This window comes from Leucopleurus acutus, assembly GCF_964270905.1.
Source record: "Leucopleurus acutus genome assembly, chromosome: 8".
Classification (NCBI taxonomy): Eukaryota; Metazoa; Chordata; class Mammalia; order Artiodactyla; family Delphinidae; genus Leucopleurus; species Leucopleurus acutus.
The window spans coordinates 86,263,427-86,286,470 of NC_139151.1; the positions used below are offsets into that span (position 1 = coordinate 86,263,427).

General features: G+C 45.1%; 1 protein-coding gene across 2 annotated transcripts in view; it reads right to left on the reverse strand.

The window, feature by feature from the left end:
* Positions 1-23,044, reverse strand: part of SLC1A2 (solute carrier family 1 member 2) — a 102,481-nt gene that overhangs the window by 18,299 nt on the left and 61,138 nt on the right. For both annotated transcript variants that reach the window (XR_014326390.1, XM_082844945.1), the window contains exons 8-10: positions 18,136-18,369; positions 12,763-12,957; positions 8,652-8,786 (exon numbers count right to left, since the gene is read on the reverse strand). Coding sequence is in view for 1 of the 2 variants with exons in the window: in XM_082844945.1 (XP_082701071.1) it covers positions 8,652-8,786; positions 12,763-12,957; positions 18,136-18,369 (564 nt within the window). In the remaining variant the exon portion in view is untranslated. The remainder of the gene's footprint in view (positions 1-8,651; positions 8,787-12,762; positions 12,958-18,135; positions 18,370-23,044) is intronic.

Here is a 23,044-nt window from a genome sequence, read left to right on the forward strand (position 1 = left end):
ACATTTAGGAGACAGAATTACAGGACTTGAGGACTGATTGGTTATAGAGAATAAAAAAGAAAAAGAGTCAAGAATTCCTCCCAAGTTTCTGGTTTGGACAACCAGTGGACAGGGCTACCACATGTAGGGGACACAACTCGTTGGGGTGAGAAAGATTCTGGTATCATGTCCCGCAAGTGGTTGGGAATACGGACTAAAGGTCAGGAGAGACAGCTGAGCTACAGGTAGGAAATTAGGAGTCAACACCTAGAGAGGCCACGGGTGGGTGCCAAGGCAGGTTCAGCTCATCCTTGGGGAGAACTAGAGTGAGACAAGCAGACAATCTAGACTAGAACCCTGAGGGACACCAACATTTAAGGACTGGGCAAAGGAGTAAGAGCCTGCAAAGGTGGCAGGAAATTAGAAGAGCTTGGGGGAAGAGTGTTTCAAAAATAGAGGTGTGAAGGACAATACCCATGATTGCCTGGAGGTCAGGTGAGATAAGGGAAACCAGTGTCTCTTGGTTTCAGCAACGAAGAGGCCATGATTGACCTGGCAAGGGTAGTTTCGATACAGAGGCAGGGACAACAGAAGCCTGCTCTCCATCGCTAGAAACTTGAATGAGAGATGAGGAAGAGGGCGTACTATGTAGAATCAACTTATTCAAGAAGACTGACTGAGACGGCGAGGAGACGGAACGGTAGACAGAGGCAGACGGAAGACAGAAATTTCAGTTTGCTTTTGAGGCCACCAGGGGAATATCTGACCAACTCTGGGGAAGTCTGATTCTGGCCAAAAGCAGGATATGGGGATTTATGGTTCACATGTGGAAAATTTCTCCACAGGCAAATACTTTCATTTTCTCTCCCAACAGCCCTGACCCGTTCATGAAACCCTGCTGACCTCCGGAGTTTTTAGGCTGCTTGGTAAGAAGAATTTTAGAGGGCCTGCTGTTATTCTTGGGTCTGGATGTGGTGTGTCAGGACCTTGAGAAGGGGACAGAGGTGAAGGCAGAATCTTTAACTGAATGAATTCACTACAGATGACATAGCTATTCTTTGGGGACTACCGGGAATCAGAACCAAGAGGGGAGCTTGACGAAGCCCCTTCATGCTACGGCGCCGGGTCTGGTGCCCTGGAAGAAAAGCATTTGCCAAGGTGCTCTCTCTCCTTCTCCTTCTTTCAGTCTAAATCTTCTGGCAGGAAGACGGTGGGATTGTCTGGAAGTCCTGCTCACAGACGAACAGAACCAAGGGGGCAGGGTCACTCAAGATTCATCTGGTCCCTGGTATTGGAGTGAACCACGTGAAATTCCCATTTTAATGTGTCCAGAAAGGCCGACTATTGGCAATTTCATACGAGTCAGCTTAATATTCATAGAAACAGATCACTGTGTCTGCCTCTCAGAATGCAGGGTGCACAGTGTGGCAGGTGGGTCGCCTGAGGCCCCAGACCTTGAGAAGGCTGGCACAGTTCCGGGCAGCTGAGAGCTCAAACCACATGGGATTAGGGAAGGGAAGAAGGACCCACAGAAGCATTGGTTAAGAGTGTGAATTTTGGACTGAAGCGTGGATTGCAATCCTGGCTCCAGCAGGATTAGCTGAGAAAACAGCTTTTTCCACTCAGTTTTCTCATTTGTAAAACACGGAAAGTCATGTCCACCTGCAAGCGTGTGGAGAAGGTAACAACGGCTAACCCATACGGAGCGCCTGTCCTCTGAGAGGTCCTCAGCCAAACTCTGCCTATAAAAGGCTTCATAGGGAGCCTGACCCAAACTCAGCGCTCAACCTTAACTGCTCACCGCTATCATCATTAGTCCAAGCGAAAAGGGGAGCAAATCACTTCCTATCTTACTCCTCCATCACGTCTTATACGTTCCTCTTTTGCACCTAGCACTGTGGGGATTTTTTGACCACATCTATCCCCATTACTAGACTATTAGCCCTTTGAGAGTCGATACCACATTCGTTTATGACATGGGTAGGACCTGGGGGAAGGAGGTAGGCAGGTATGTGAAGGACGCAGGGTGGGGATGGATCATTATTTAAGAAGTGGCAGACTAACTCTAGAAGGAGAACTGTCTTTCGTTTAGCGAACATCCAGTTGGATATTTTGGTGGTGAAAAGTTAGGATGCAGGACAAGATCTAGAAGAAGGAGGAGAGAGACACAAGATTCCCTTGCAGAGGAGAATGAGAGAGGTGTCTTGAAAGCTGGGGGAAGACACAGAGGAGGAGAGCCAGGAAGCCCAGCGAGGCAGGCAGAGACTGGAACTAAACAGGTGTAGGGAGAGGTTCCCCGTGTGGGGGACACTAAAGGATTTCTTTTTAAAGAAAATAAATGCCTATTATTAACATTTTACTTTCTGTAAATTAGTATTAGCAGTGATTACTTCAGAGAAACAAGACCTGAAGTTATAGGGGCGGAAAAATTTTCCCTTCCTCCCTTCTAGATTCTTTGGCTGGTCTAATAATTATATTGAAATTTTAATTTTGTACATATACAATCGCTTCTCAGCCTTATGGCTAAGATCAAGTGTAATTTTGTACATATAGGAAAATTTAATTTTGTACATACCTGAGCCTTATAAAAATAGGAGACTCAAAAGCAGTCAGGCAGTTGAGGTTTATATCCCATCCTAAGCTAAGGAAGGGGATAAGGGTCTGGGGCTTGAAAGGGAGCGGGGGGAAACAATTCACAGGAAGAGCAAATATTTGGTAAAAAAAATGTTTGCCCTGCCACAGAGGTAAGTCTCTCCGGTGAAAAAGTTCTCTCTGGTAATAGCATTCTTCCTGGTATAGGCCTCCTTTCTAAATTCTTGTAGGCAGTTAAGGGGAGGTAAAAAGCTTGTCTTGAGTCTGCTGGGTCTTGACTGCTTTCAGCTTAAAATAACCCACATGCCAACTGGCATTTTGCAGGGAGTCGCATATTCTGCTCCTTTTCAAGATTCAATTGTAGGTGAAGGGAGACTTCTCTTTCTCATTTTATAACTCTCCCGAGCTTGGTCCCTCCTCTCCCTTCCAGGAGCACATATTTCTTTTGTGAGCATTAAAACATGATTTCGCTGTGTGGAACTATCGCCCCGCCTCCACCCCACCCCCCTGATGGGCAATTACACTGTGTTGAGTCAGGGACACTTTAGCAGGGGAAGAAAAGACTTAGTCGAAAAGGATAAGGATGTCATGCTAAGGATGACAGAGAAAGAAGATGAGGTAAGATGCAGAAAAAAGGAGAAATCAGTGGAAATAGGAAATCAAAGCAAAAGGCTTAAACATGAGCCCCTAGACTCTTCAGAGATAGGGTAGATGTAGGGATTGGTGTCCACCAGACATGGAATGAGGGTTAAATCAGTTATGTGTGTCTTAAATAAGAGAACGAGAACACAGATGGGCAAGCCTGGAACATCTAAGGAATAGCTGGATTGTCTGACTTTCAATCCCAGTTCAGCCCTTTAATATCTACTAAACTGAGATAAGTTTCTTGGCTCTGAGCCTCAGTTTTCTCAACTGTAAAACAGGGATAATATTACTAGCTGCCTCATAATTTGCTGCGACTTTTTAAACAAGTCTATGTAAAGTGCTTAGAACAATGTCTGACAGTGAAGGGGTACTCACTGAGCATTAGTTGTCAGAGTCCTGTGTCCTTTTGATCTAGTTTCATTGAATGGATACACGTGATGTCAACCAGTGCTCAAAAAAGAGTAGAGATGCTCATATACTAAGGTCAGGAGCTGCTGCTCCCTAATTCTGGTCCATTGCTTCTGGAAGTCAGGTCCCTGGACCAATCATCAGCATCCCCTGGGAACCTGTCAGAAAAGCTACTTCTCGGGCCCCTCCCCAGATCTCCTGAATCTCCAGGAGGTTTGGGTGCACGCTCGAGTTTGAGAACCAATGCTCCGTTCCATCCTGGGAGGCTCATGAGGGAGCCTCTGAGTGCCCACTGCAGGGTGGAGGCGCCCTCAGGCTTCCTTATAAGTGCCGCCTCAAGTATACCCCCTCATGAGCAAATATGTCCCCAGGAACAATCTCGCTAGCAGTCCCATGTGATAAGTGGGCCATAGATCCACTTGGCTTTCCTTTTCCCAGACCCAGTTATTTATCATCTCTTCCTGGTATTGGCCCACAGTTAGCCTTCCATCCTGAATCCTTCAGAGAGAGAGGGGTGTCACAAGATCTCCTATATACCTGCCAAGGACTCCTGTTACAAAGGGCTTCTTAGATTCTGGGGAAGGTTCTGTTTTTACCAGCCCCACCCATCCGGTGTTCTAGGACTCGGATACTTTTCAGGGCTCAGAATCTTGGTTTCCACCATGACATTTACAGAGCAGCTAAGCCTGTTCATTGAAAAACGTCCAGGGCTCGGCGGGCAGTAATGAGGCTGGCTGATCTCCAGCAGCTGGCAAACACTCTGGCACGTTAAATGTCACTGCGGGCTTTGTTTGGTTTTAAATTGAAAAGTTGAAAGCTTACAAATTGAAAGCTTACAAACCTTGCCTGGGGAGGAAAAGAAATGCCCCCCTGTTCTTTGCCTCTGCTCTCCCCCCACAGACTACGTGTCACCAGGGAATCTCTGCACCCCCTCTCTCAACTCATCCCCCTGCCCCACTCACACGCTGATGGGCACCCAACAGCCACGGCGCCCATGACCAAGAGCGTGTTTCCAGAACTCCTCTTGCTGGTGACAAAGAATGTGGAACCATTCCTAATTCAAAGCAGATCTGACCTAGCTACAGACCCCTATGCACACTTTCCCAGGATCCTCTACCCTCCCTTCTTCTTTGCTTCTGAAAAGGAACGTTCATGCTGATTTGTATACAAACATCCGTCACCAGCAGAAGCCTAGTCTGGGTCTTAAACCTAGAAGGGCACTCAAGGGCATGGGGTCTAGACTGTGCTTTCAAGCCGGTAAGTTACTGTTCCCATTGTACACACGACACAGCTGAATCCAGAGAGTGAGTGACTCGCCCGCAGCCCCACAGCGACTAGGTGCAGAGCTCAGACCCAGGGCTCCTGCCTCTGCCTTTCTTCCCTTGATCACGGGGCCTCTTTCCATCTGAGATCAGACCCCAGAACTCGAGGCGAGCCTTCAATCACTCTTCCCTTTCCAGCTGCAGCCTGGGGTAGAGTTTTCTCAAATGCAATTTCATGAATAGAGTTGATCCAAATGTATCATCATTTTCTTGTTGTTCAGCCAACTCTGCCAGCACGTTTCAGCCCTGGAGTCAAGACGCCCTGCTCTGGGTGCAAGTGTGAGCATGTGAGCGCCCATTCGCTAACATTTAGGTCAGGAGGAGACAGGGTCTTGAATGTTTCATGAGGTGACTCTCCTCCAACAGGCTTGGAAGCACATGACTGTCAGAAAGACAGGGCCCACAGTGAATGACCTGGGGGGGTGGGGCTGGAGGACTTGAATTCTAAGAGTGGCTGAGACCTTGATTGTATCCCATTTGTCCCCACTTAATCTGTTTGTTTTGTTTTGTTTTAGTCCTGGGAGAGGGGAAAAACCAGGTCAGACAAAAAATTCTCTGATTAGCATGTAGAACCGGGGGTGACCCGAATCGGTCTGTTTTCCCCAACGTCTCTGACTCTGGACCCCTCTGTTCCTCCTCCCCACTGTTAGATCTGCTGGGTACCAACTAGGATGCTGTGTGCGGTGGCGTGAAGGGCCCTGACCTGGCCGCACAAGTTCCCCTGTGCCTTTTGATGCCCAGTTTCCTCATCTGTTAAACACACCATAGTGATCTTTAAGGATTAACTTTAAACTGATGTAAAGAGCATGGATGGGGAGGGGGAAGGGTAAGCTGTGACAAAGCGAGAGAGAGGCATGGACATATATACACTACCAAACGTAAAATAGATAGCTAGTGGGAAGCAGCCCCATAGCACAGGGAGATCAGCTCGGTGCTTTGTGACCGCCTAGAGGGGTGGGATAGGGAGGGAGGGAGGGAGGGAGGGAGGGAGATGCAAGAGGGAAGAGATATGGGAACATATGTATATGTATAACTGATTCACTTTATTATAAAGCAGAAACTAACACACCATTGTAAAGCAATTATACTCCAATAAAGATGTTAAAAAAAAAAAAAAAGAGCATGGTGGTACCACCAAATATCTGCTCCTTTCCTTCATTCCTGAAAACACAAGTACATTTTTCCACTTAAATGCATTTGCATTATAATGGAGGCAGCATCTATAATAATAACTGTTAAAGAGATGAATCTCTAATGGTGGATTTCAAGCCTCAGCAACAAGCCCAAGAAGAGAATAGGCAACGTAACTGGAGCAGGCAAAGGACCCTCGATGACAACGAAAGTTCAAGGGGCAAAGAGGCAGGGGGCTCAGTAAGCCGAAGCCACAAGGGAAGCAGCTGGGACTTTAATAGCTTCCTCTGTCTTTCTTCATGTGTAGAAAGGCCCCTGGTTATCACGCAGCAGCTCTGTGGGTGACTTTTAGCATGCATTTATTGAGATCCTGCTGTGTGCTCTGTCCCCAAGCGGTTGCAACCGTCTTCATTTCCTCTTTGTCCTCCTCCTAACCAAATCCAACCCCACCCCTTTGTCTCCATCCTATTCCCTCCAAATCCTTCCACGATTCACCGCCACCGAATCTCAGCTGCCCCCATGACTGCCCCGTCTGAATGGACCTCATGAGAAAGATTGCCCCGTGGGGCCAGCGTAGGGCACAGAGAGCAACCAAGGTGGCGCTGAGGACCCCGCCACCCCCACCTGAGAGAGACAGGCAGGGACAGATAAGAGCCATTTCCTTTGCTCGTCACCTTCCCACTAAAGGCATTTCCAGAGCATTTCTCTGGTGACGGAAGAACCAGTCAGGAAGATCCGTGCCCTTCCTCGCAGCCCTCCTGAGTTGAACAGATTCAGTGCACTTCTCAGTTCTAACCTACACTTCAACAGCAAGCAAGCTTTCTGGAAAGACCAGGCTTCCTTCTAGCCTTCCCAGATGCCCTTCTTCCCTTCAGTCACTTGCACGTTTCTCTCTTTGGAAGGGCGGTTGTAGAAGAGTGGAACTTGTTTCAGCATTGAGGAAACTCAAGTCCATAAAATGTGGCTTCTGGCTCTTAAAAGCTTTGTCAATAAATGTCAGAAAGATTGCTAATGGAATGTAGGGTAATAAAAAGAAAATAAGTGTGAGCACTTTGGCCTTGGATCTCTGCACTTGTTACTCCGAGCCTCTGACTTTGAAGCCAATGGCATCCCCCAGCTCCTGTCACTTAGCTCCAGTGCTGGACCGGAAGTATCAGTGTACGTCCCATAGAATATCAGAGCCCCAGTGAGACCTTAGCAAGAATTGATTCCAACCTCCTTCTGGGGGACCATCTGGCTAGACTGACCCACCTTTGGGAATGGGCTGAGAGTCCCACACTAGGACAATGCCCTTCACTGGGAAAGGGAGCTGGGCTATGTATACACTGTCAAGTTCAAGCGTCTCTGCATGGCCTCAAGGCTGTCCATCTTGCCTCACCTTTTACCACTCCTTGCCTTACACTCTGTGCTCCAACAATATCAAACCACTCACAGGTCCCCATACGATCTGTTGCCTCAGTGCCTTTGTGCGGGCTGGCCTTGACCAGAAAGTCCTATTGCCCCCAACACAGTTATGGACACCTGGGTAACTTCTACTTACCCATCATGATCCAGCTCAGCTATCACTGCCTTTAGAAGCTTGAATGCGGCCGTGATTATGAATTGGTAGCCTCCAAAGCCAAGCGGACCTAGGGCCAAGTCTCCACTCATTCTCCCTAAACCTCAGGCTTCTTATCTATAAAATGGCGGTTGTTAGAGGCAGCAGCTGGCGCATTGTAGGCCCTCAAACTCAGCAGCCATCTTCCTTGTTTTCTGACTTCTCCACTCTGCCCTTCCATCCTAGACTGGGATGTGTGTCTGTCTCTGTCGCTATTCTTCTACGTTTGTGCTCTTTTAAAATCTACTTTGTTGAAGTGTAATTTACATACAGTAAAATGTACCCATTTTAAGCGTGTGGTATGGTGAGTTTCGACAAGTGTGGACACCTGTGCATACCTGTGTACATGGAACATTTCTATCCCTCCTAAAGCTTTCTTTGTGCCCTTCCCAGTCAATCCTCATGCCTCTACTTCTGGGCCCAGGCAACCATGGTCTCTTTCTATTGCTAGAGATTATATTGTCTTTCCTAGAGCATCATAGAAATGGAATCATACAGTATATATTCCTTTGTGCTTCGTTCACTCAGCATAGTGCTTTGAGATCCTATGCCTGCTTTGGTATGGGTCCCTTATAGCACAGGCTCTGGAGGCGCAGGCTCAGCGGCCATGGCTCACGGGCCCAGCCGCTCCGCCGCATGTGGAAGCTTCCTGGACCGGGGCACGAACCCGTGTCCCCTGCATTGGCAGGCGGACTCTCAACCACTGTGCCACCAGGGAAGCCCCCCTTATAGCTTTGCTTTTAACTTTGTCTTATAATTTACCTGCTTCCTCCGCTAGACTCTGAAGCCCTCAAAGATTCTTTTCCTTCTCTGGTTCCCAAATAAGCACTCAGCAGATGTTGGAAGGAAGAAAGGAGGAAGGAAACAGGGGACTTCTCAGGGGGATTGGTGAAGATCCTGGCTGCAGCCCTGCATCTTGTCCACCCCTGGGAGGCAGCGTTCACATCCCCAGCAGAAGCACACACACAGACACTTACAGCAGCCAGTCCACAGCCACCAGCAGGCTGATGTCCTCGGTCGGCAAGCCCACGGCCGTCAGAATGAGGAGCATGGTGACGAGCCCAGCACTGGGGATACTGGCTGCCCCAACGCTGGCCAGTGTGGCCGTGAGGCTGTGAGAACAGAAAAGGCCAGGTCAAGGGAAGAGAAAGTGGTCTTGGCAAAACCATCCCTGGCAGGCAATTCTCGGCTCTAATTTCTCCCGGCAATCATAAAATCCCCTTCTCCTCCCAAGGAATAAAGAAATCTGGAGGACCAAGACCCAGGAAATAGGGTCTATTTGGATGCTGCTTAACCTTGGTGGAAACTCATAAATTCATGGATGAGAGTCTTACCCCCATCATGACATCCGGTTCACTGAATATACCACAGGGCTCAAACAAGGTAAGCGTGGCTCTAAAAGCAGGCAAGGAAATATTAAAGAAGAAAAACAAGTCACCCTTAATCCTTCCACAGGAACACCACAGCGTTCATTTCTGCTCACCCCTTTACGTCTCTGTGAGAAGCAGAGACTTCTAGTCTGCGTGGCAAGAGTCTGAGAAGGTTGCCAAGGTTAACATGAGAACTCATAACAGCGAGTATCCAGACACAACTGAGTGGACATCGGGAGAGCAAATCAAAAGAATTCCAAAGGGCACTAAGGTTCAGATGCCTGGACGTTCCACCATGGGCTGGAAAATACATTATTCAGAAAGAGGGCGCCAAGACATGACAATAAAATAACAGGAGGCTTTCCTTCTGAAGCATCTCATCCCTTGCTTTCCAAGCAATGCCTAGGGCATACCCAGCACCATTTTGAAGTCGTCTCCGGAAGAGGGTTTCATCTAGGGTTCAAGGGCCCTGTCTAGACACCAGAGGGCCTCTGTGGTCCAGCAAAGGGTAGTGACTTTTTCTCCTCTTTTCTGGATGTTAATTATAAAAGCTATCATCATTTCTAAATGGAAGGAGGCTTATGAAAACATGGATTTGCAACTTGCTTTTCTAGCTGCTGAAAAGAAAAAAGGGGCTGCTTTCTTTGTGGTTATATGATTCCAGAATTTTTTTGGTAGGTCTTCGGGCTTGAAACTAAGAATCAGACTCCCAAACTGGTTTGCCAACTGGTGTGTCCAAGCTCAGAATCCTGGTCTTACAGTCAAGAGGAACCCAAATTCACCTACTCTTACATATGAGGAAAGAAAGGTCCTGGGAGGTTTTGTGTTTTGCACTGGTTTTTCCACATTGCCATCCTTCCCACATTTAGGCTTTCACAGAATAGACACTTCCCCTAGGTGGGATCTAGAACCCATCTTTGCTTTTCCCCTGCTCCATTAACGTGGAGTTGTTGTCAGGGTTTAAAGAACTCCATTTTGGTGGGAGATCCATCTAGGTCATAGGAGGTAGTAGTGTGTAGTGGTTATCAGTGAAGGTTCTAGAGTTGAATGACCTAGGTTCAAATCCCAACTCTGCCACTTAACCACATGACTTTGGGCAACTTACTTAACCTCTTTGTGCCTTGATTTTCTTATCTGTAGAAAAGAAGATAACAATGGTGTCTCACTTGTAGAGGCATCAGGAGCTCAGAAATAAAGCACTTAGAAGAGGCCAGCACATTGCAACCGGAGCTGCTTTGCAATGAAAACATCCCTAGTCCTGAGAGTTGGCAGGTGGGAATTCTCAGTCATTTTCCCAAGATGGATAGAACACCAGGGAAGGGGAGCTTCCCAAGTTCCAATGATCTTGGCCTAGGCAATTTTGTTTACATCAGTTGCTTCTGTTACATGAGTCACTCTTACACATCCCTGTGTACTGTGGCCACATTGTCTTGTTACCCCTTGGTTGTGTGAGACAAAATCCTATAAAGAAATCTTCCTGGTGGCTGGTTCTCTTTCTGTTCCTCCATCCCAATTACACCTGACCACAGGTGGAGTGTCTGGGGCATTGTAAGTCCTGTAGAAGCTCCCTGGGGGGTGATCTCCCCCTGTCCTTTTATCCCCTCCTGCTTTTCCTGTCCTTCCCTGACTCATTTCCCTATGGCTGGTTCTTGGATGTTGTACAAGTTACCACACACACACATTAATCACAGCAGAATGTCACAGTAACCCTGCAAGGTACATACGGTAGTACCACTGATTGGAAGGGTGGAGAAACTTAGGGTCACACAGCTTGAACATGGTCTGCTGGGATTTGAACACTTGTCTGCTTGATTCCAATACCACACTGGCTTTTGATGTCCCTTGATTCCTCCTCACATTGAAAACGCTATGACTTAACGAATTTGCTGAGAATTCCTGGCCACTGTTCTCCTGCCTGCAGGGAAATGAAAAGATGAGGAATGTACTTGGAAGCACAGCAATGAAGCTGGACTTGGCTATATTTTTCTGACTAAATTGAAGACATTGAACTACATACACTCCATGGAGAGGGGGCGGTCCCCCCAGAGACAGCCCCTGTGACATGTACAGATATGGCAGATTCAGCTGAAGTTGCCAGGGGCACAAGTATTAAATATATTTGGCCAACTTTATCCTTTGTCCAGTGAAAATTCTCAGTCATATCATTGTTAAGATAAAGGATAAATTTAAATAATTCAAGCACAGTCTCAACCACCTGGTCACTCCCTGGTACATCCTCCCACCTCTAAGTCCTCATCTAATGGTGTGAGCTTGATGCGAAGCATGGTTGCTTCATCAATGGGGAGAATTCAGGGCCATTAAGAAGCTCTATTCGTCTTTGAATTTTAAAGCAAGGGAGATTGGCAGTCTCACATGCAATCTGTTAGGACAGGACTTAGATGGCTTGATAATCTGACCCAAAGCATGTTTTCCACTGAGTAACATCACGGCACTCACTATATCATAGTCACATTTTTCTTTCCTATCCTAGGAGTACTGTATTTTATTAAGCATCAGTAATAGTAATAATACTAGTAGCTAACATTTATTGACAGGTGACTATGCTCTCAGCCACACTAGAATATGTGATTATTGTACCCATTATACAGGAAACTGAGGCTCCCCTACAATACTGCTATGGGCTGAGTTGTGTCCCCCCTGAATTCATTTGTTCAAGCCCTCACCTCCAGTGTGATGGTGTTTGGAGATACAGCCTTGGGAAGTAATTAGGTCATGAAGGTAGAGCCCTCATGATGGGATTAGTGTCCTTATAAGCAGAGATGTAAGAGAGCTCGCTCTCTCTCTCTCCATGCACCAAGGTAGGGCCATGTGAGCAAACATCTAGAAGGCAGTCATATGCAAGTCAGGAAGAGGACATTCACCAGGAGCTGAACCCGCCGGCCCCTTAATCTTGGACTTCCCAGCCTCCAGAACTGTGAGAAGTAAACATCTGCTGTTTGAGCCATAGTCTATGGTATTTTGTTACAGCAGCCCGAGCTGACTGAGACAAGTACATACCTCATAGTGTGGTTGTGAGGATTAGATAAATTAATATATGTAAGTAGTGTGATCTTTAAGTTTGCAGAGAAGCGATGTGACGTCTTGGAAAAGTATTCTTTCTGAATTTTTTAAAATGATGAATACATATGGTAAAAATACCTTTAGTAAAAACAACAAAAAATATTTGCTGTTTATTTGTAATATAATGTTATGCTATATTGAGGAATCTCTTCCTCCCTGTATTTCATCATTTTTGCCGTCACTCCTTGGAATGCTGAAGGGAACATATTTTAATGAAAGAGAAACTGGATCCAGAGTCAGTTGATGTTGGCCCCAGTGACAGTCCTGCTGGCTCATTACTGATGGTATTACAGCCTCGGACAAACTACCATGCCCCTTGAAGCCTGTGCTTCCGCATCTATTAAATAATAGAAATAACTGCCTTGCAATGTCACAGGATTGTTAAAAATCAAATAATATCAAATTTCTGAAGCAATTTCACATGGGCAATACAAACATAAGGCATTAGTATGAGCCTGATTCCTTCTGAACCAATCTTCCCTTTGAGTCTGCCAGTAGTTCCTCTTCTCCTTTACTTCCCTCACCATTCTTCTAACTGGAGAACAGCAGTTCAAGTGGCCTCTGTGAAATGGAGTTAGCGTGGAAGGGGATAAGGTCAAAAGTTGTTTCAGTGCTTCACACCACCCATTTCACTCACCTTACGGTCACAATCTGGCCTCCATCTAGGATGACGCCATTCATCTGGGCTATAAAGATGGCGGCTACGGCTTCATAAAGGGCTGTACCGTCCATGTTAATGGTTGCTCCAACTGGTAGGACAAATCTGGTTACACGCTTATCAATCCCCAGATTTTCTTCTAGGCAACGGAAGGTGACGGGCAAAGTTCCGGCACTAAGGGGCAGAGAGAGAGAGAGACAAGAGTTATGTCCATTTTAGAGAAGCAAGACAAAGCACAAACCGAAATGCCACCACAAAGCTTTCGTTCTTTTGTTCCAATCAATGTGACTTGAAAAAAGCAGTGTCTGGAGCTAAACTAAAAACCATCGATTTGCCATATAGGCCATTACAGAGTACTGAGTAGAGTTCTGTACTCCAGTAAAAATTTAAAAAATAAAATCCAAATAAAATTTAATTCTAATAATAAAGAAAAAAAGCCCATTGATTTGGGGTCTCAAATACAATCTTATTAACATGGTAATAGTCAGCAAAATATTTTTGTTGGTTCTAGCTTTTGAGATCTACTCAGAGTTTCAAGTTCTCCTTTCCCTTTGGTCATTGTTTCCATCTTGGATTAAATATTGAAGCCCATGTGATTGCCCACATCAATTGGGCTGCCAATATAAAGTGTCAGAAAAGCATCAGCTATCAACAGTAAGATGGAATGAGGAATTCTTGAATGACCCATAATTTCATGCTAGAAACACTGTTTCCAACAAGATGACTACATGGGTTGTATCTAGCCCCTGGGAATTGCCCTGAGCCGGGCCTGCTAATGTTGAGAAGGCTGGACAAATATGTTAATGACCATTCAGCAAGAGTCCAAGCTTCTAGCAATTCACTGGGGACCCTCACAGACAGTCCAACTCCCTGATAAATGGTCATTGCCAATTCTACAGTCTCTCCAATGACATAGGGCAGAAAAGCCTGTGCTCTGGAGCTAATCAAAGACCCAACATGGAGTGACTTCACCCCCACTCCTCCCAGGCATGGGATGGGAATTCACGACCATATGAATCAATCTCAAAGGCCAGAACTCCTGGCATGTTCTGTGCCTTCTAAAACAGGAGACCTATAAGAGTAAGTGTTGCTGAAAGCCAGAATATTATTTCCATGTGGACAGAGGTGATGGGAGGGCAGGTGGATTTGCTTCAAAGTTTAAGCGATATGGAAAGCAATGTAGAACATTCCAACTGCCATGGGAGTACCTTGTGGTCCATTCTCTTTTCTCTTATTCAAACGTTAGCAAACTGTCCCCAGTGCAGACAGCACATTTTTCTCTCTTGCATTTACAGCCTTAGTCATAGCTCCCTCCTCCTACTTGTCAGAATTAGGGCTCCAGCCAAGCTGGACAAAGACATCTGCAGAGGTGTCAGTTTCTCAGAGAGCGGGACAGGACCGTCAGCTTCAGGCACACTAAGTAAAATGCAGATTCCAGGGCCCACGCAGAACCATAAAAGTCCCTAAAGTTCTAAAATTAGGGTCTCCTAGATCTGCATGTTATCAACCCACGGACCCACAAGCCCTATTAACAACCTTAGGGAAACCAGAGTCATCTTACTGGAACATTCTTTGTGATTTTAGGTCACGGGTCTTTCTCATGCCTCCTCTTTGGTCTTAGGTGGGGAGAAGAAATGGATGCTTGGAGATGTCTCATTACCAAAGCCTTATAAACCCAGAGAGAAAAGTTGGAGTCTGCCTCATTCACATGCTGGGCTGCCATCGTACCTGGCTTGCTGCCCCAGCTGTTTTAATGAGAAGTTAGTGTCCCTTTATTCCTCTCTCACACACTCCCAGCCCTTTCCTAAGACCCCTTTGAGGTTACCAGGACACCATGACTAGTCTGAAATGGCAGCAAGGCTATGGTTGGCAGCTGAATTCTCATCGGTATGAATCTAAGGACACTGCTGGGAGGACTGGAACATATCCATTATTATTACTGCATTCATTTTCCCACAGTGTCATCAAAGGGTCTTTAGACAATTCAACAGATTGGAAGAAACAACTGGTAAGGCATGAAAATATTCTTAATGTCACTACCGGACAGGCTTTGTGTCTTAAAAATCCATATGTACCCCATCAGTCCAAACTGGGACTTGAGAATTTTAACTCTTTCCTGTGTTGACAGGCTGACATTCTGACATTGTTTTTTGGTTCCTGCCTCAGTGGCCATATGACAGTCTTCAAACGAATAATAACCATCTGGTACTTGAGATTCTTCTTGTTTTTATCCAGATTAGTTTTAACAGCGCACTCGGAAGTCAGAGGGATGCAGAGAGACGTGTCGCAGGCCATCCCCACTCCATTCAGCTGCCCTGACACCAGCCTCTGTGCCTATTGAGAAAACGGGGTCAACCCTTCCCCTGCACATCCCCATTCAGTCCAACGTCTGAGGAGGTGGAAAGTATATTTAGCGCTGGCTGTCCCAGGGCTTTTCCCCTGTGGTCATAAGGGCAAATAAACCCTGAGTTAATTCTTAGTACGTGACTCCTGCTACAGTGACTTTTTTAAAAAAGAAATTCCTCATCTAGGCAAGAGCCACATTTTAACCAAAGATTAAAACCATATTTTTTTTTCAGATGAAATACAGGGCAAGGGGGAGATATGAGTCTAATGTTTGTGGTCTTGGTCAGATAACCCAAGAATTTGTCTTTGATTTAAATATGATTTTGGGTTTCCCCTATGCTTTTAAGATTTACCTTTGTCTTATAAAGGGGCTAGGATAATTGTCTAGTCATTCAAAAGAAAAGATAATGATAATATTTTGAAATAGTGTAGTATCAAAACCATAAAGGTATTGGAAGAAAATATAAAGTTATATTTTATAATCTTTGGCAGAAAAGATATCCCTAAGCAAAATCAAAGTTCTGAATACCAAAGGAAAACACTGATGGCTTTGACTACATACAAATTAAAATCTGCTAGTGGCAAAAGCGCTGTAAGGGCGCAGTGGTTGAGAGTCCGCCTGCCGATGCAGGGGACACGGGTTCGTGCCCCGGTCCGGGAAGATCCCACATGCCGCAGAGCAGCTGGGCCCGTGAGCCATGGCCGCTGTGCCTGTGCTCCGCAACGGGAGAGGCCACAGCAGTAAGAGCCCGCATACCGCAAAAAAAAAAAAAAAAAAAAAAAAAAAAGCGCTGTAAGTTTTTAAGACAAATGTCAAGCGAAGGGGGACACTATTTACAACATATGACACATGAGTTGATATTTCTATACATGTAGAGAGCTGAAAACCAATCAGGAAAGGATAAACACCCCAACAGGAAATTAAGCTCACAAACAATTCACAGGGCAGAAGAGGGGAGGGAAGGATGGTCAACAAGAACATAAAAAAGATGTCTCCCCTCACTAGTAATCAAAATAATGCAAATTCAGTGAGATCACTTTTCACCAATAGGATTTGAAAGTATTAAAGTGACAGATAATGTTCAGTGTTGATGAGCAGGTGGATAAAGGCACACTCGTACCCAGTTTGTGGGTACATAAATGAATGAACTTTTCTAAATAGTAATCTGGTGACATGTTTCAAAACCATCAGGGTGCTTACCACTGGATTCAGAAATTCCACTTCTAGAAATTTATCCCGAGGGGATCACCAAACATCCTTGCAGAAATGTATTTACAAGGATGCTTGTCACTGCCCTGTTTAATAGACAAGGTTTAAATGTACATTTGGGGTGGGGGATGTATTGTAGTACCTACAGTATATTATTACGAAGTTTAAAAATAGTAGTAATAGATAGGTAGTAATAGATATAGTAAGAGCTATATTAATAGATATAACATAACTTTTATGATATGTTGACCAGTGAAAATAGCAGTGTACAATATCTATACATAATAAGAACTGGAAATGTACATAACTGTAAAGATTAACAAAAAGGTTACTACCAGTTATCAGTGGTGTTGCCCATTCTTCTTCCTCCAAAATTTTATACACTGTCTGAACTTTTTCATAATGACCAAATACCATGCTCATAACCAGAAAACAAAAATAAAACTAAACATGATTGTTTTTATTTTTGAAAAAAAAGTTAACTTTTTCACCAAAATGAGAAAATCTTTATGGATAGAGATACTTAGCGATAAGAAATGTATAGGACCAAGAAGGAAAAAGAAAATTTTGAAGTGTTTCCCTTCATCTTGGGAAACTGAATGCAGAATCTAGATTTCCCGAACTGTATAGATTTTCGCTTTTTCTGAAACCTCACACTCTACTAGTACAGAATTCTCACTGATTTGCAAGATGGAAATATAATTTGGCTTTCCCAGGTCGTCACCACTATTGGCCTGTTAGGTCACTTAAAACAAACCTGACTGACTGCTCAGTAGTCTTGGAAAAAAAAAAAAAAGCAGTCTCCCCGTGTCACAGAGCGGCTGCCTCCCTGGCAGTGAGTGGTCATGGGTTCTGTAACAAGGACCTGCCAACCTGTGACTCCAGAGATAACGCTGAGCTATGGGTTGCAGAGTTTACTTGCCTCCCTGCCACCTGCTTTATGGCCTCATTCTTTGTTTTGTGACCCAAGGATACACGTGCAGAAATAAAAGCAACTATTGCAGGCTGAAAGAATAAAACTCTTTTAGTCTTTGAAATTCTACATTGCTGGCTGTTTCTTATGTATCTGTTTTTGTTGGGTTGTTGGTTTTATTTTTGCTAAATTCAGTCCAAGATGATATCAAAAAAAAAAAAAAAAGGAGGTGTTTTTGCTTGCACATCTCTGGAGTCCTCACTGGCCTCTGGGAGGAACTGGGACTAGGTAATGAAGAAGGAACTGACTCTCGGTCAATGTTAAGTCAAATCAATGCCAACCTGACTTTCCTCAAAGTCAATGGGGCAGAGTAGTTCCATTACAGGTTCAAAGACTTGTCTGATTTCCCGTTTGTCTGAAAAATCTCACCTAACCTACCGTTTACCCTGCAAAACCTTGTTCTCCTACTTTTGAAAAATTATTCCAGTACAGTGATATAATAGCCTTTCTCAAATCACAAGTGAGAGAATTTCTTAAATAAAATAACATCCTGTTACACCCTTTTAGAAAACATTTAAAACTGAACTGATGCTATATGTGGCAAATTATGTCTAGAGATGAATAGCATGTATTCACCTGGGAAACAATATGAGATCATAGTTCCAAGACAGCTACATACCAGCAAAAAGTTCATCAGAAAGCTTAAAAGTTCCTAAAAGGAGTGAAGAATCTAAAATATTCCACTTTTTCAAAAGTATTTTTAAAATATGTGGAAAGTGTTCTCACTGAACGCTGTGATGGGAAGGTTTTGAAAAAGAGGAAGTGACAAAGAAGGAAAAGGAATGAGCAGAGAGAAACAACAGTGATTTCTTGTGTTCTCTACCTGGAAGCGGTACCCAGGGCAGTGATCCAAGCTTGGAAAATTCCAGCAAAAAAAGAGAAAGGGTTTTTCCTGGTCACTAGAAAGTAAATCAAGGGGAGAAAGATGCCCCCATGGATGATGAGGCCAACAATCACCGTGATCATGTACATCCCCAGTTGTCTAGCAACCACTTCTAAGTCCTTGATGGCAATGATCTTCCCACAAATTAGGCAGGCGATACCTAGGGGAGAGTACCTGAAACACATAAAAGAAAAAAAAAAAGCATTGAAGAGCTGGTGATGGGATTCAGAATTGAAATCAGGGCCCTCCTTCATACCACACCCTGAGGAAAACCCTTTGCATTCTTGTAGAGCGTTGCCAAAAGAGGACTATGAGATTCAATCGATGCTATAGTTTGCTTCCGACTAACTGCATTATCTGAAATATTTCCTATGGACCTGGTGGCCCCCGCTTTGATGAAAAATCCCAAGGCAAACTTTGTTGCTCAGGTAATTTTTTAGGGCTAAAGGAGACATGATTTACCACCTCTTAAGTAAGCACCAAGATAAAAGTTGAGAGACACCCAGGTTACATCTTTGAGAATCTTATTTGATTTCTCTGTTCCAGATCTCCTTCCTTGAAAATTGAGAATAAACTTAGAGCTTCTCAGAAAGCTCATTAGAGTTTCACCAATTTACAAACACTGGTGTTTGTAGATAGTGCTTTGTTTTTGCCTTGGAAGGAATCTAGGAAATACATTGAGAGAGAGAGAGAGAGGGAGAGAGCTGCCCAAACAAGAAAACCATCTGAGCCAAGAAGCATGTTTAGAAAAATGTGGTTTTATTCTTCCAAGTCTGAAAGTGTTTCTTTCCATACCTACTCCAAGAGTAATGCTGGCTGCCATCCATCGTGTTTCAAGAATATGGGGACACATCCACACACTTAATTCTTACAAAAACCCTAAAACCAAGGAATCATTATGCCTGTTTGGCAAACGAGGAAATTGAGGTTTGGAAAAGTTAAATAACTGGCCCAAGACCATGAAAACAGGAAGGAGGAGGAGAATAATCTCAGATCTGTGAAACTCTACCACTGGGGGTTTTCATCCCTGCCAACCAAACCACTTCCTTGAAGGAGCAATTGTAGCTTTCTGTACATAAGCAGACAATTTGTTCTCTACCAATCTATCCTAAAATAGACTTATTTTATATTTCTATATTATTATTATTTTATAGCATGCTTGGAAACAATCTACTGTTGTCCTCACTCTTGAGTCAGCTAACCACGCTCTCTCTCGTCTTGGGTATACTTTTTGTTTGGCAACACCCTTTTTTTATTGCCTAATCCGGTGGTGTTAGAGCATGAACTTGTTCAGCCTGTAACACTTCTGACTGAAATGAAAATGTTTGTGGGAACGTGGACACCTTATTAAGAATTATGAACATATTTGAAAGAAAGACTGTGGGGCAAATGAAGTCACGCTCCCAGCCTGGGGAGGGGAGTCAGGAAAAAGAGAGGGCCAGCAAGCAGATTGGGTGGCTTTTGTTTTTTCAGTTGTTTGGAGCAAAAGCACTTCCTGGGTTAAAGCAAAGCCATGAGGAGTAGACGAGAGTCATATACACGATTACACGAGACATGGAGCTTGTCCAGCCACTTACCAGCTATATGACCTTGGTTAGTGACTTATTCCCGTTTTACAGATGTGCAAGTCGAGGCGTAGAGAGGCTACCTGCAACCTCATGGGATTGCTGTGAGGATGAAGTTTTTGAACGTGCATAGGTACGCGCTATCAAAAGTCCCTCCCCCATCCCTGTCAGTGCCATTAGTTCTCTGACTTCTGACCCAGGAGTCCCTTGCAGGTTCTACTTTCACACATCTACCCCATGTCCCCTCATCACCTATGCGTCATGAGTCAAGTCTGAGTTGAAGAGGTTTTGTAAGGCATCTCACAGGCTACTGCCACCCAACTGCGCATGTTTTTATGCGCAAACTATTTTTTCAAGAGGAATCTTCTCCTGAAAGAGCTGATTTGTAACTGACACTAAGTAGTCAGTTACGTGAGCGTGGCTACTCTCCCTGAGGAGCATCTAGCCTGTAGTCTCCGTTTCTCCATTCCTGGAGGTGAAGCCTGGCGATGTTTGAGGGCTGCTTTCCCGGGAATTAGGGAGTCAAGTCATTAAACCTTCGGCTTTCCCACCATTTTATATTATCTTGCTGTGCCCATAGTCACAACATCTCATAGATGAGTCGGGTGGTCTCAGGGGCCAGCTCTGTGTTCCCTGCGATTGTAAACAGCTAAGCAGAATGCACTTTCTGATAAAACCAACAAGCATCCAGCTTCATAAACCAGGAGACTAACTCTTTCCCAAGCACCAGTCGCCCCTTAAAGATGTCCAGAAAAACGCAAATACGAGCTGTTTTGGGCGCCATTCAATTTTCCTGCTCTTCTAGGACAAGCGATTTGTAGAATGGAGAGAAAATGTGTTCAAGGCTCTTTGCCAAGCAAGACCAGCTATAGAGACCCCTGGAGGACACATCTGCCGGAGCCCAATGTTAGAGAGAGGTAACAGGTTATCTCCAGAGCACTCAGCTCGCTGGGAGAAACCTGAGTCCCTGCTATCAACGGACAGTGTCATTCAAAGGCCGGAAGGTAGAGTGTTAGGGTAAATAAATATGGCAAGCAGGGGCCCTAGTTAACCCAAACACTTTGGTCTCTGGAGCTAGAATAAGCCTTAATTAGGACAGGGAAAGAGACTTTGTTCTCTGATGTTTTTTAGGGTCATGACTTCCCTGCACCTGTTTTCAAAGCAGGTAGCTTAAGCCTCCACTCAGGAGCTGGAGCTTCTGAGTTCCTGGGTTTCCATATGAACGAATTACCTTGTTGAAAATATACTCAATGGAAAAGAAAAGGCAAATGTTCAGGGCTCAAGGTCACCATTTAAAGTTTCTGAGATGAAGCAAACAAAGCCATAAACTAAAGTGCATAAAGAGGCTGAGCGCTCCCTTGAGTGTTCTGAAGCCAAGTGATGCCCAGTAATTGTTGGACCAGTTTCTAAGTTAGAAGGACATAACTACAGAGCTGGGAGAGGGAATGGCTCCCTTGCTGCCCTGAGACTGGCTACATCCTCAGCTCTGGGCTTCATTTTCAAAGCCACTGATTCATCCAGGACTGGCCTGTGGCATCTTTTTCTTACTGTTGCATCACCCATTCTTGCCTCTGCCCACTTTGCGCCTCAGTCCTTGTCATCCTAAGGTTCCAGCCAAGATGCCCCCTCAGGTCTGCTCTCTACTCCACAAACAGACTCGTCCACAGCACTAACGTACCCTGAACTCAGTCAGTGCGTCCATAGACTTCTGCCTCAGAATTACCTGGCCTGCCTGAAACAACATGGATTCCCTGGACCCACCACATACCTATCGAGTTAGAATTTCCTGGAGCTGGCCTTGGGACATTTATATTTCAAACAAGTTCCTGGGTAATTCTGATGTGTTTGGAAATCAATGTTTCCAAATAAATCAATGTTTCCAGGAATAAAATCTGATCTGCAGCTGATGAAATACAGATAGTCCTTGATTAGCCTTTGGAAACCATTTACTTTATTTAGCTGCATCTTATTCAAGGCCTTTGGTTTTAACCCACTAAAGTGATAAGTTTGGGACTTTCAGGCATAGGACAGATGGTGGGCCAGACACTTGGAGTGGAGGTAAGTGGAGGGACTTTCTCAGTCCTGCCATAAAGCCACTCTGGTTCTGTCCCACATGTTGCCAACAGCAACACCACTCTGCCAGTTTGGGACAGATTTCGAGAGAACTTAGAGTTGGAAGTCTGTCAATAAAGACTTAAACATGGGCTTCCCTGGTGGCGCAGTGGTTGAGAGTCCGCCTGCCGATGCAGGGGACACGGGTTCGTGCCCCGGTCCGGGAGGATCCCACATGCCGCGGAGCGGCTGGGCCCGTGAGCCACGGCCGCTGAGCCTGCGCGTCCGGAACCTGTGCTCCGCAACGGGAGAGGCCACAAGAGTGAGAGGCCCGCGTACCGCAAAAAAAAATAAAAATAAAAAAAATAAAGACTTAAACATACATTCCAAGAGTTACCTAAGGTGCTCTCGGTACTCAGGGTAAGGAAGTAACACAAATCTCCGTATTCCCAGTCCACTTAGGGAAAGGTTCTGGCTATCCAAGGAGTGACTTTTGCTGGGAGTTACCATATGAGGATTAGAACTTTTCATCAGGATAGAGTGAAAGTCAGTTCATGGAGCCTCCAGGCTCCATTATATCACCAGTGCCTAAAATTGCTGTCAGCATGGCAGAGGCGCTCAAAAGTATTTAGGAAGTGAAGGAATGAATGGATGGATGGGTGGACTGGTGGATGGATGGATGGTGGTGGTGGTGGGTTAACTGGGAGGGAGAATTGAAAGAGTGAGCAGAGATTTTACTTCTCACTTTATGTTTCTATGGTGGTGAGATTATGAAAAGTTTTACTTTCTATTTAAGTTTTGCAAATTTTGAAAAACATGTTTTAAAGTACTTTGTGAAAAAATGAGGATATGAAAATCACACCGAAATGAAGGTTTTTCTTATTTTTTGGTGATTCAGAGGGCTTTGCGGGGGCTTCCCTGGTGGCACGGTGGTTGGGAGTCCGCCTGCCGATGCAGGGGACACGGGTTCGTGCCCCGGTCCGGGAGGATCCCGCATGCCGCGGAGCGGCTGGGCCCGTGAGCCGTGGCCGCTGGGCCTGCGCGTCCGGAGCCTGTGCTCCACAACGGGGGAGGCCACAGCAGTGAGAGGCCCACGTACCGCAAAAAAAACAAAAACAAAAACAGAGGGCTTTGCGGGATTCTTAAGGAATTCACAAATACAGAGAAGCAAAGGGTTACAGATTGAATTGATAATAATGGTAATTACAGTGTAACAACAATAATAATGCTAG